The following is a 13,326-nucleotide window of genomic DNA, read 5'->3' on the forward strand; positions in this document are numbered from 1 at the left end:
CACTGAGGCACTCTCAAAATTCAAACTTCTACTATGGACTTCGAGTTGAGTACTCAGAAACGGGAGGTTTCCAATTTCTCTGCAAATCTTGGCTTGTCTTCTTTCCACCCTAAACCAAAAGACACTGGCACAATTATTTTTAGTAAGAGGAAAAAACATCTATTATAAATATTATACAAAAACACAAATCCGTGGCTTTTGAATAAAATGTTTTTGTAGGCTCTGAGGGCATCATTAGAAGCTACTTCCAGAACTGAGTTGCCTGCAATGTCTTTTCACTGCCCCACAGATCTAGAGTCTGAAAGAGCCACCAATGGTTAGAATATCCAAATGGCTTATTGTGAGAATCTGGATAGCTCATACATAGGCACTGAATCTATTTCTAAAAAAGCAATAGTTGAGTATTTTTTACTTTTCAGAGAGAACGTAAAAGAACAAATTCAACTACGTAGTCAAAAAAAAAGGAAAAAAAAGGAAAAAACAAAAAAAACAAACAAAAAAACCCAGAAGTGCCTTCAATCTAAAAGCAAGCACCAAGAGAATAAACACCCTAAGCAGAAAAATAATTAAGAAATTGAAGTCCTATAGAAATGAAGAGATTTTAAAATAGTTAGGGAATCTTTTCTGTCCCACTGGCAGCACTCCCCTGTACAGGCAGTCTATCTCTACCTATATACAGAGATGAGTCACCAAGAGGTAAATTTTTAAGACAAAGAAGCTTTGTATGAAGGCAACTTTCACAAGAAAAAATAAACTCTCATCATCTATGCATGAGCATAGTTCTGCTCCAATCAGCTGTTCTCTACTGATTCGTAGCAGCTTACAAAGGGGTTAATACCCTTCTGGAGTGGCAAAAATTAAAAAGACTTCAAAATGGGCTGATGGCTGCATTCCTCCAAGCTCCTGCATGAAGTGCAGTGAGACAGATGAGGAACTGACAATGGAAACTTTGCTTTTAGCGCAGCAGGCTCAGCACAGCTAGAATTTTCTAGCCCAGGGGTGCCAAAATCCACCCTTGGACCAACATCTCTCCTGTCAGTCTCAACTGAGAAAGCAGCATGCTCTGGCTACAGGGGCTGCCAAAACAAAACAACAGCTTGAGTGGCTGCCAAAAAGACATGCACCAGCTGGCACTTTAGTCTAGGACTAGTCATAAGACCACCACCCAAGCACGGCTTTTCCTCTCCGATTGTCTCTATGATAAATGCATCCCAGGAAAAGTATGCTGAGTCACAACACAGCAAGATCTGTTAAAAATACGAATCCAAAACACTGTTTCACATCAATTACCATAGTATTAGTATCTAGTGTATTTTTCAGCCCTATAATATTTTTATAGCTAATAAAATGGCACCATTCTTAGCTAATTTATAGCTAATAAAATGGTACAATGCTAATTTTTCACGTCCTCCTGCTGACTGATTTGGTTAGTTGTAGCTATTGGTAAGGCTGGTGGATACGGACGTTTATTTTCAACAGTATAACAGTCCCTACCAAATGATACAGCGAAAACACGCTGTCCAAAAAAAAAAGGTATTGATCAGTGGGCATATTTTTTCCATTCTGGAACAAGAGCTAAGAGTGAGGGAGGCTCCACAGGATACACTGACAAGATAAACTCCTTTCTCCACAAAATTAAGAAGCAGCAGCTTGCTGGTCCCTAGTCCTGTCTGTGAGGCAAGACTTTGCCCCACATCTCTGGCTCTGCGCCTCTTCCAGTTTTAGAGCAGCACTGCATGTGGTATGTGGGCCATCACAGTCTTCCCCATCGTCCCTCCCCTAATCCAGCTCTTCCTAGGAAGGGCAGTTTATGCTAGATTAAGACACCCTAATTCTGGAAGAGATACAGTGATGCACAATGCAAAAATTCCCTACTCCCAAACATGATTCTCTCCCTTCTCTTTGTGCTCTATCTCCTTAGCAACACAGTACTGCTCAGCACTGAAGCCTCCACAGGAGAAAGAGGGAAGGTAAGAGAATACATTGCTCAGCCATCTTTCTTACCAGCTGTGGATTTCCCACTGTGGGATTTGTGCATTTCAGCCAAGCATGCTCTCAACTTGCTGTCAGAGAGGACACCAAGCACATACACTTACACTGGAGTATATACCTCAATAATCTGGCACGGAGCTGCTATCTCCTAAACACGTATTTATGCAGAACAAGCAAGTGCCACTGCCCTATCATCTTTGTCCCCTTGGAGTGCTGAGGGCTTGCACCGTGTGAGGAACATAACCTACCTGTGTTCCTGAAGAGCATAACTCCTGGGGAATGCTAATAAACAGCATACCCCGGGTGTCTGGAAGGCATGAGGGACTTGTACGCTGCTTTCTGCACCACTTTAGCAGATTCTCCTTTCTCCCCTGCTGCCACCAAACCACATACCATTTGCTGTACATATGGTGCTACTCAAACCAGTAGTGGTTTGCCAGCTATAACTATGTGATCTGTGGGGTGAATGGCATTCAGGCTGGGATAAGGCTGGGGACAGCAGCAGAAGAGAATCAAGCCTTCTCATCTCTTATGTTTTAGAATTGTCCTGTACACAGGGGACATGAATACCCCTTTGATGTTGGCCAGGAGGTCCGAGACACAACTGCATCTGAAAACAGACTAAAAAGGAATTGCAGCCACACCATATGCACAACACCCTTCTCCTTCTTTGCTATATTGATCCCTGCTTTCATGCTCTGATTGCCAAGGTGTGGCCTTCCCTTCTGAACAAAACAATATATTTTGTGCGATGTCAGTGTTGTGAAAAGTAAATCCAAAAGACTCCTTAAAGTTTAGCAAGCCCGGATGTCTGAGGGAGTGACCACAACTCTTGTCAATAATGGTGGGTGCAGGAGAGGGCAGCAGTTCAGATATGGAGGAACTGTTCTCCAGCTGGGAGCCCTGGCTCAGGAAGGAGCATCTTTAGCATTAAATTCTGCCTAAATGGCTAGGGACAGATTTATGCACATTTCAGTACTTGCTTGAAGTGACATCTCCAATAGATAGTAGCGGACAGATGAATGAATGAAAAACGGGAAAACAGCAGTATAGCAAAGTGGGCCAAAAGAACAGACACTGGCACTCTATAGGCTTGCAACTGATTGGAAAAGTAAACCCAAACCTGACTCCTACAGCCGCACGCAGATGGCTTGTGCATGGAGTGCACAAATCCCAGCAGTCTTATTAATATAATTTTTCTTTTATCTACAGATTCAGCTGAAGAGCAGAAGAAGTATTAGATGGTTGCAAAAATATATCTCTTGACTGCAGTAACTGAGTTGGCTGCCAAATAAAAAAAAATAGATAGGCAAGGATAATATGTAGATGGAGAAGAATGATTACTTAAAAAAGGACTGAAAGAGACTGAGGAGTTGAAAATACCTATTTTATTTCTTAAACCTCTGCTAAAAATACTGTCTGTCCTGACACAGAAACCCTGCAGTTTTGCACTGCTTGTGTTTGTGTGCTTGTGGGGCTGGTTACTCTGTTCTTCAGAGAAAAAGAGAAAGGCAATGCCTTACATTCGAAACACAGAACATAAATGTCCTCCTTCACAAATGTGCTTATACAAAAGCAGAACTCCAGAGGTCCCTACTTGGTTTATCCTGTCCCTAACTCTGAGCAAACAAAATATAATCCAGGGATAAAACAAAAGATAATCCAAGAGGAAGCTCTCTGTGGCGGGGGGGGTGGGGGTGGGGGCAGGAAGAGGGGAGACAAGGGGAGAAGAGTGCTCAAGGAGATGAAGCTCTTGGAAAGGCAGGATGTGAAAATGATCGAATTTCCTTCCCATAAAAGGATGGGGTCCCTTGTTTATGTCCCACACATCCTCTCTCCACGCATGTTCTCTGCTGGTCTGGTGTACCCAGAGGCTTCCTAGAGCCTTTATTGTATTACAAAATGTTTTCTTATCAGAGCAGAGAACCTTAGTGCTGCATTAAAAAGATGGGTAATTTTCTTAAGTCTCTTTTAAAATATATATATAAATAAGATTAGCCGGATAACATGTTCAGATGCAAGCACATTATTTGATTACTCAATACTGGATCCAGGTTTTACCCAGGGCACTGCCAGTCTCCAGCTGGGGGGGTACGAGGGGGAGAAGTGCTCATTGTTTGATCCTGTCAGTGCTGTCAAGAGTCATTACAGGGGTAATTGCTTTTGCTCCACCCTAATTTCTTATCATTTGGGACTGGGGATGGGGAGGAGGTTTTTCTTTTGGTTTTGCTTCTGAATTCAAAGAACCCAGCTTTCAAAAGAACCAGCACCAAGCAAGGACAACCAGAATTTTCAGACGACCTCATCATTCATTCAGCAGCTAAAGCGGCGAGGACTGCAAAAAGGTTGGCAGTGAGCAGCAGCTCCCATTGCTCTCACTGGGAGCTGCTGGGTGCCCAGCTCCCCCAGCAAAATGTTTCTGAGTGCCTGGAGGATGGCTGCGTGACAGGCTCTTCAGGAAGCCTGGCTCTAGGCACCTACAAGGCTTTTAAATTTGTGCCCACACAAAATGAAGGGGCAGAGTATTTCCCACATCAAATAGACACCAAGGGTGAGATTTAGAACTGGAGGAAAAGATTCACTCATTAGCAGGAACTCGCAGCAATCACTAATCCTACTCAAAACAATCCCATGAATGTGAATTGTCAGACGTGCCTAAAATACTCCCGTGCTTTCAAAAACGAAGCACTTTGCTGTCTTCTTTTGACTCTCAGTTTCACCCAGGGAAGCACTGAGCCCTTGACTCAGTGGAAAGAGAAGACAATGATGTAGTAACTTTGTACAGAAATTAAATACTCTTTTCCCAGACTGTTCTGTAGATTTTGGGCACCTGTGACACAACAGCCACACACAGACCCCATCTGCCCTCTCGTACACCCATGTATTTGTGAGGCCCATCAGCCTCTGCAGACCACCCTGCTGAAACGCAAGCAGCCAGCAGTGGTGCTTGGGGTAGCCCATGAAGCAGGGCAGGTGGTTGGGGAGCTCTGCCTTTCAGAGGACACCAGGCTCGTAAGACCAGGAGACAGAAAGCTGTGAAGATATTTTGCTGGCAGGTCCATCAGTGAAGTGGTCTGGGGCCCTCTGGACATCCTCTCTGCTTACAGAGTATTAAAAAAGCTGTCCTATGGATTGAATCCTGTGCCCACAACAGACACTGGCACGTTTCAGTCAGACCTTTACCCAGTCCCACATCTTTCTTTGTGCCCTCCGTGGCTCAGGGACTCAGGCAGTGGGCCGCGAGGCCAGGAGAGGCCTCTCTGCTGGGAGCCAGGCCTCTGCTCTCAGGGAGCTGGCAGCTCCGTGCCGCTCACAATGGCCACATTTTGCTCAAACACCGCGTGAGGAGGCAGCATTACCTGTCACAATGGTTGCATTTAAAGGGCTTTGCACCCGTGTGCTTTCTGTAATGCCTCGTGAGCTCGTCGCTCCGTGCAAAACGCCACTCGCACCCTTCCCACGAGCACTTGTAAGGCTTCTCACCTGCAGAGGGGAGGAGAGAAGAGTCAGCGCGGCAGCAGCATTACTGAGCACTCAACTTGCAAGTCCTGTGTCCGCCCCCCTCGCCCCTTTCCCACTTGGGTAGTTTAACCCACATCGAGTTATTAAAGGCCAGAGCACGATGGGCAGGCTAACCCACATTGAGTCACACGATTCATGGCCAGAGCATGATGCAAACCACTTAGGGCTTACAATTCATTGTACTGGGGATGGATCCAGCTCCAACATTACAGCTGTTAAAACATCCAGTTTCCCATTTTTAACAAAACCCGTCAACTGCTCTTCAAACAAACCCTCAGGATGTCCCCAGACCTCGCCCCCTGTGCTGCTGGGGCCTGATTTTCAGTCATCCTTTCAGCTTGCTCTGTGCTTGCAGGCTGAATTACTGTGGTAGCTGAGTGGCTGTACCCATGCTAAAACCCCGCAGGCGGGAGCCGGTCGTACCACCACCTGGGCACCCCCAGGAGCAACCACCTCTGGACAGGGAGTGCAAGACGAGAAACATTTTCTTCTTTAAATGAGCTGGTCCTTCAGTCTTTTTGCACTACACCTGTATCAGCTCTTATTCTACCCCCAAAATATTAACCGTACCACTGAAGCAATGAAGTGGTATGTCAGGAGAGTCTGTCTTCTGTGTCCACATTTACCTATCTTCTAACACAGACCAGCCTCTGTGGGTCCATGGTGTAACATCCATGAGTCCTTCACACCTCCTGATGGAGACTTCCAAGGCCTCATGCTTCCCCTCTTCTTATTCAGTGCCCATGTATTCATGCACATGCAAGTTTATCATCTCCCCCCAGAACAAATGCTACAGTGCTTCTCCTCCTGTATAAACTCAAAGTCCCTGCTGCCCACACTGTCAGCACAGTGTGGATGCATTAGAAGAGGAGGGAGTTGAGACAAAATGCTGACAAGAAATCACTTTCACTACTAAGCTACTAAGCTAGCAATTATAAACAGAGAAGGGACTTATTTATTTGTCCTTAAAATTGCTAAGAAGGCAGTCTTTAAAAAAAAATGCCACTGACCAAACTGAAGTTGTAATACTTATGACCTCTCTACTTGGCCACAGCAGATAAATTTCTCAGTGCAGAGAGGCAGATTTCTATATTTAGTGTGTCTATTCAGCAGGTAAAGGAGTGAGATCTGATTATGGGAGCCCTATGTATTTCAAAGTGACAAATTGGAGAGGCCAAAAGAGCAAGAAAAGTGAAGAGGGCAGGATAATTGCATCAAAATACATTTTAAAAAGCTGTTTTGTGGTGAGTGAGTTTCCACAAACTTCTCATTGCACAGGCAGCTCTGCTGCACTGGGGTCCCCTGCCCCAGCAGGCTGATGTGTTTGTTAACTGGGGTCGAGCCATTTTACCAGATTCTGAGAAGTTTGTTCGGCACAGTAACTCAATTAAAGGATTTATTTGGGTGAAGAGGGGGCAGCAGCAGGCAAGACTTCACCAAAATACTGAATCATGGCCTCAGTCCCCAAAACCAGAAAGGCCAGCCTGGATGTCTCTACTATGTGCCACAACCCACCATGGGGACGTGCCCAACAAGACAATGGGCTGAGCCAATAATAACCCTGTCCCACTTAGACTGTGCCTGTCTGGTCAGCTCTGCAGGCTTGCATATTTTTATTAAAAAAAAAAAAAAAAACAACTTTTTTCACAGAGGGAAAAAAAAAGGGGAAGAAAATTCTTGTTAGTGAGCCAAGTGCTGGTGTCTTGTTTCTGTGCTGGTTACTCAGCTGTAATTCAAACACTGCTACCAGTGCTGTCGCAGATGCCAGAACTGCAGTTCCTTCAGCACTGTCCCCTTGACAGCCCGTGACATCCTACCTGGCACATTGCATTCGATCTCCCCTTGTCAGAGGAAAAGGATTTCCCCGGCCCTGGTCATGTCTCTGATGGTGCAGCGGTTCCATGTGAACGGTTCCTGCATTATTTTTAAAAGCTGTCAATAAATGGGCCTCGGTGACAATCCGGCTTCCTTGGTTCTCTGACGCTCTCTAGTGCCTACCTTAGAGTGGAGACAGCAAGGCAGACAAACCGCCCTGTAGTGCATTTACTACACACGCTGTAAAGAGAAGGCAAAGGATGAATGCTCAGCCAGATCTGGCAGGTACAGCCAGCCTGAACAATACAGCCGCCTACGGAGCAGAAGGGTGAAGAAAAAACATCATGGGCTTTCTATGAAACAAGGGCTATTAAGACTGAAGCTGTGTTTGGCTTGTTAACATTTGTCAAGAGCTTTGAAAATGTACAGTGCTATATATAGGTTACGAGAGACAGAAATGCCAAGTGTGATTACTGGTAAACCCACGGGATGCCACATATCTCCATTATTTGCTCCAGGGTCTCCTCTCTCAAGTGTTCCTGATTTGGCCTTGCGCTGCCCTGAGCTGAGTTTTGTTTTCGGATGCTTTTCCTCTGTAAGTGAAGCCCCGTTCCACGACATGTCAGAAGTACCTCTTTGTGCTCCCAGGCAGCACGCTGCCGTGCAGAGCTCTGCGTGGCACGGCATACAGGCGAAGGAGCACGGTGACCTTTAAAGCCATGTCAGATAGGCTCCTTGACCCAGAGACCTCAGAAAGGTTAGATACCCTGCCCTCCCGCAGCCACTCAAAAACAGGAGAGGGCACAAAGTGAAAGACCTCTGTGTCTCTGTATGTGAGGATGAAGAACAAACTGCTTCCTAATGGCTGCTCTCGTCTCACCCGCAGATGAAATGACAGCTCTCTTGCCAAGGTGTGTGTCAGGAGGAAGCGTGGGAATGGAAAAGGGGGAGAAGCCCCTCCTACCTCACTACTGGCAATGGCAGGCAGAAGAAATGGGAAGGATCGTTTCCATGTGCCAGGCTGCTCTTCTGTTGTTGTAGAGGATTAGCGAGAATAAAAGGGTAGATGGCGAAATCCTCCTCTGCTGAAGGCAATGGCAAAACTCCCACACTCCTCTACTGGGCCAGGATCTCCCCCTTTCTAACAAATTAATTATGAGTTTCAAAATCCAATTAAAAATGGGAACATCACAGAACTGTGCCATACTGACTTTTTCCAGGCTCTAATTCCTCAAAATTAAAAACCGCACTTAAACCTCGTGCCTGCGAGCCACTCCCAGGAAGGAGGCTCTAATCTTTAAGTCACCTTTACCCAACACAAGGGGCTGTGCAGTGCTTATATAAATCCATAAAACCACATTTTTCCTTGTGCACTCCACAGAGGAGCCAGCGCACATCTAAAAAGAAGCTGATACCCAGATATGCAGCTGTTAAAGGCTCTGCTGCAGTTCAGGAGGTGCTCCGCACCACGGGGCCGGCTTAGCCTCCATGCACCCACCGGCACGCCTGGGCAGGGCAGGGAGCCAGCGACATGGGCACACTTTGAAGCACCGGATTATGCAGTTTTCTGAGACAAGCACGAGTGTTCCCACAACGTACCACTTGTTTACAGAAAAATCCTAGAAGTGCCCCAGAGCAGTGGCGAGGTGGAGAGCACCGTGTAGTGATTTCAAACCTGCTGACCACACTGGTTTCTCGAGGCAGCATCACATTGGCGAGCAGTGCAGAGCCGAAAAGGCGAGCTGCAGAGGGAAACCATGGTCAGGCTTCCCAGCACGCCTGCTGCACGTGCTTCAGGGGTGTTATTTCTGGCTGTGAATGGGGGCAACCTGGAGAGCGACCCCAAAAGTGGACTTCTGAACTACAGAAAACACTCACATGGACACATCCTTAGTTGCATGCCGAGGGCACCTTAGGAGCAGCCCGCAGATGCTGTGAGTGCACAAACCACTATGCTGAAAGCTACTGATCAGTCCCTAGCCCGTTTTTATCTTTTCATGCTCCCAGAGCATATTTCCGTACCCTGAGATTGGGCTGTTTGGGGAAGAAGCTCTCTGTTCCGCTTCTGTTCCTGGCATCTCACTCAACTTAGCTCTCCTTCTAAAAACTCCCCCCAAAGTACACTTCAGTAACAGGCTGGCCCTCCATCCCTCTTCATTTCATCCACCCTTGTCTAGTCTCGTAACTGGAGGACAAAGAATTTTGCAAACTTTGGGGAAACATACAATGATGAAGCTAAAATCTATGACAGTCGTAGCAAAAATCCACAAGACTTTGGTACCCCTGAAATCAGGTCACTGTTCTTTTGGTGACTAAGACAAATGCAAGACTACATATTAAGCACCCAGTTATAAAAAAACCACCAGTGATGCCACTTCACTGGTCTTTTGGACTTGTCAGGTTGTTTTCCAGCCTCAGATACACTTGGTGAGCTTCACCTCATGCAACTTTACATACCGAAAAACATCATCGGAAATAATCACCTGCTGCTCCTTTTGACGTTAATGAAGAGACAAAGGCGTGTGTGGAGTGGGACACATTGACCCCTGTCAGACCGAAGCTGGAGGTGAATTTCTCTCCTTTGGTTGTACAGGAGAGCAGCTCCATCACAGGCTGCTGTATCTTTGCTCTCCAAGCACAAAATGGAGACTATCAGGTCTTCTCTCCCATATGCATACATTGCAAACTGTATACAAGCCTCAGCAATACAGAGTCTCTCACCAAACAGCACAAAACACTGAGACCCTTTGCCCTTGCCACCTAGATCCCCCAGAACCATTTAGGTGCAGGGAGTATTTCTTTCGTACAAGGAGTAAGAAGAGTCTGCTCACTGCAGACATCTCAGAGTGGCAGTTTCAACAGCGACTGGTTAGTAGAAACATTATGGTTATGGGAGACATAGGAACATAAACAGGATCAGCTGCGGACATTGTCATGACCAGAAAACTACAGCACAAAAGGAGGAAGCCAGGGATATTATACATCTTACATTTTACAGTATTTATTGCCAACCCTAGGGGTTTAAAAAGTCTATGAGTCCAGTCTCCCACGAAAATAACGAGATTTTCAAGATGAAGACAGTAAGACAGAGAGATCATTTGCCTTCTGGTTTGGAGATAACCTAGGGTCATGATTTTAAACTTCTCTTTGCAGCCCTGAAGACTAGAAACATTTGCTATTAAAAACAAACACACGCACATACACACACACAAACAGAGAAAGGAGTTTGTTCCCTACTCCCTGGATTTTGGGGGGGGGGGGGGGGGGGGGGGTGACTTTAGAAGAAAACCCTACAGCTTTTGGGATGTGCATGATAAGATCAAGCAATACTGCAGGGTGAAACCCTGGTTTCATCAGTCACTGGAGAAATGCCCATTAAGGCTTGAGTTTCACCCTGTATCTTTACGGAATTAAAAGTAAACAAACATATTAAGATTATCCTGTGTATCTGTTTCCTTCTGCCTCCCCATGCACCCCAACTTAAACACCACAGCACAAATACATGCTGATTACAGTGTGCTTAGTAAAATAAGCAAGCAGTTTAAGCCCCGTGGTCCTGCAATAACTTCAGTAAGACAGATCAACAGTGGAGAATCCCCGTCAAAACCCTTGCTGGTATACCTTACTGCTAAAATACGGTACAGTTAAGAGCCTCCTTTTGTCAGTATGCCTGAGTTAGCCAAAAAGGCTTAAAGAAACTGAGGAATAAAACAAATCCTGTCTGCATGCACATTTTGAAGGCCAGTCAAATAAGATGTTTGTTATGCTATGCTTTAACAGCTCCTTAATATGTTATGTAAGTACATAAAAATAGCATGTGAAAGTCTTTAGAAAAACAGGAACACCCCCTGAAAAATCGCCATGTGTTCTAACCCGCAGGGAATTATTTACATATAGTTTCAAGATCCCAAAAAAAAAGTTTTATGAAAGAAACACAAACCATCTCCTTCATTTTTAAAATCCGTGATTAAAATACTACTCAAAATGAAACTAGTTCTAAAAGCCTCAACGTCTAAAAATATGTCCTGAAAGACAGCTTTAGCTACACTTGCTCTAAGACTGGCGTTCTTGGAGAACCAGACAAACTGCAAATTACAACTGAAAAAGGAATTAAATGCAAGATTTCTCGCCTGGATTTCTCCCATAAGGATGCTCCGGGGGCCTGAGTCGTGCAAAGAAAATGTGTGAAGAACCCCGTAGTCCCACTGGCTTTTTCAGAGAGCGTTTTAATAACTTTCCTCGCCACCCTTTCTGAGAAATCCTTCTGGGACCTACTGTTCCGGGGCTGGTGGCTGGGAACGTGCCGTCGCGCCGAGGAGCGGTGTCAGCGCTGGGACGGTGCCACGCAGAAGGACGCCGCGGAGACGCCGGCAGCCGGTGGGTTTTCGGTGAGAAGCAGCCCCCCAGCTTGCCTTGCAGAGAAATGCCAGGCAGGCGTTTGTATTTGCTTTGCAGTTTATTACAAAAGTCTGCCACGGCACAATGGGAAGCCTAATGTGGAACATCACATTAACAATATTTTATATTTATGTAGCACTCTTCATCTCTAAGGGTCCCTGAGAGCTTTACAAGCTACATACGTGGCATACCAATGAAGCCGAGCCATAATTCTTCTAATTAGCTGAATATCAGCACACATCACATGGCACAACAGAAAATGTTACTGGTCACTCCTCTCTTCATATGGAAAGTGCTACGTGATATTTAACAGCAGCTCGTTGCAGAAGGAAATTCAGTTTTAAGGACTCTGGAAAAAATGCAATCTCCTAACCAAATAGGTCTCCTTTACGGCTGTCTCTGTCCCCCCATGTCACATACGCACACTCCCCCAAATAGGAGACACAGAGGAGGAGCCCTGCTTGTTGAATGGCCCCACTTCCACGCTAAATTCAGCAAGTTACCATCGGATGCATGGCTCAGACAGCTGCTTTGCTGGTGTGGTTACAGAAAAGCTGGAGAGCTGCTGCAGTTCAGTGCACAACAACATCACCCTCCTTTTAATGTCACTAAGTTCATTTCTTTAGCAAAAAGGAAGAGCAGGCTATTTAATACACACATCCTCTGGAAGTCAATGCCACCATCTAAGTGTATGTGCATGCAACCCATCAACCAGTAAAACTAATTATAAAAATCAATTTCAGATACTTTTCGGAGCCTTTCATTCCTCAATATACTCCTAATTGATTTTTGTTGGAGAAATAGAAAGGGTAATTATTATTTTTATTATTACAAAGGAAGGCAAGGGGGGCTGTGGTCAGTGTTTCAAGTGGCTCACCAATGCTTTCTCCCCCAAAAGAGAAAAAAGGAAAAACAGCATTTTATTCACAGTTTTGCCACCTGCTGGAAAGATGGAAAAGCCTTTGAAAGGGTGACAAAGCACAAGAGAAAAGCTGGCAGTAGACAGTACAGGGCAGAAGAGGAATGTGACAGGATTGTGAAAAACACAATGTGAGAAGGTTGTACCTATTTATAGACGGGCAGGGATGATCAAGTGTAAAAGCAGTACATTGCTGTGAACGATGTACAGCTCCTTTCATCCAAAAAGGTCAGAAGTGCCCTTATAGAGAGATGGCTCTAATCATGTCTGTATCAGAGATGGGCAAAAAGAGGTTAAGAACCAGACCCACTGTCCAATCAGTCTTTCTACCAGCTTCAAAGCTCCGGACTAGTCCCTAGGGGCCTTGCCAAAGCCTGTCTACCAAGCCGGCAGCAGTCTTCCGCAGGCAGTCATTCAGGACACAAAAACAAATGAATTTTTGCAGCCTTATTTCTTGCTCACACACACAAGCACCTAACGCGCACGCACAAAGCCCGCTTGCCTAGCTGAAATGCAGAGCAAAGCGAAGCACGTGGCAACGCTCCAAGAAATGGAAATAATTCCTTTTTGTACCCTCCTTGAGCACCGGCCGGGGCGTACAGCCCACCCTTGTGCCCCCTGAATTGCCGGCGCATCCTCGCCCAGCCCGGCCCAGGGGACGGCAGCAGGGCAGCAGGACG

The 13,326-nt window shown here is 45.8% G+C and overlaps 1 protein-coding gene across 7 annotated transcripts in view; it reads right to left on the bottom strand.

The window, feature by feature from the left end:
* Positions 1-13,326, bottom strand: part of KLF7 (KLF transcription factor 7) — a 57,147-nt gene that overhangs the window by 3,825 nt on the left and 39,996 nt on the right. For 5 of the 7 annotated variants that reach the window (XR_014586206.1, XM_083842316.1, XM_083842317.1 and 2 more), the window contains exon 3: positions 5,352-5,475. The exons of the other annotated variants lie outside the window; for them this stretch is intronic. Coding sequence is in view for 4 of the 5 variants with exons in the window: in XM_083842316.1 (XP_083698442.1) it covers positions 5,352-5,475 (124 nt within the window). In the remaining variant the exon portion in view is untranslated. The remainder of the gene's footprint in view (positions 1-5,351; positions 5,476-13,326) is intronic. 7 annotated transcript variants of the gene reach the window in all.

This window comes from Anser anser (assembly GCF_964211835.1).
Source record: "Anser anser genome assembly, chromosome: 6".
NCBI classification, from domain to species: domain Eukaryota; kingdom Metazoa; phylum Chordata; class Aves; order Anseriformes; family Anatidae; genus Anser; species Anser anser.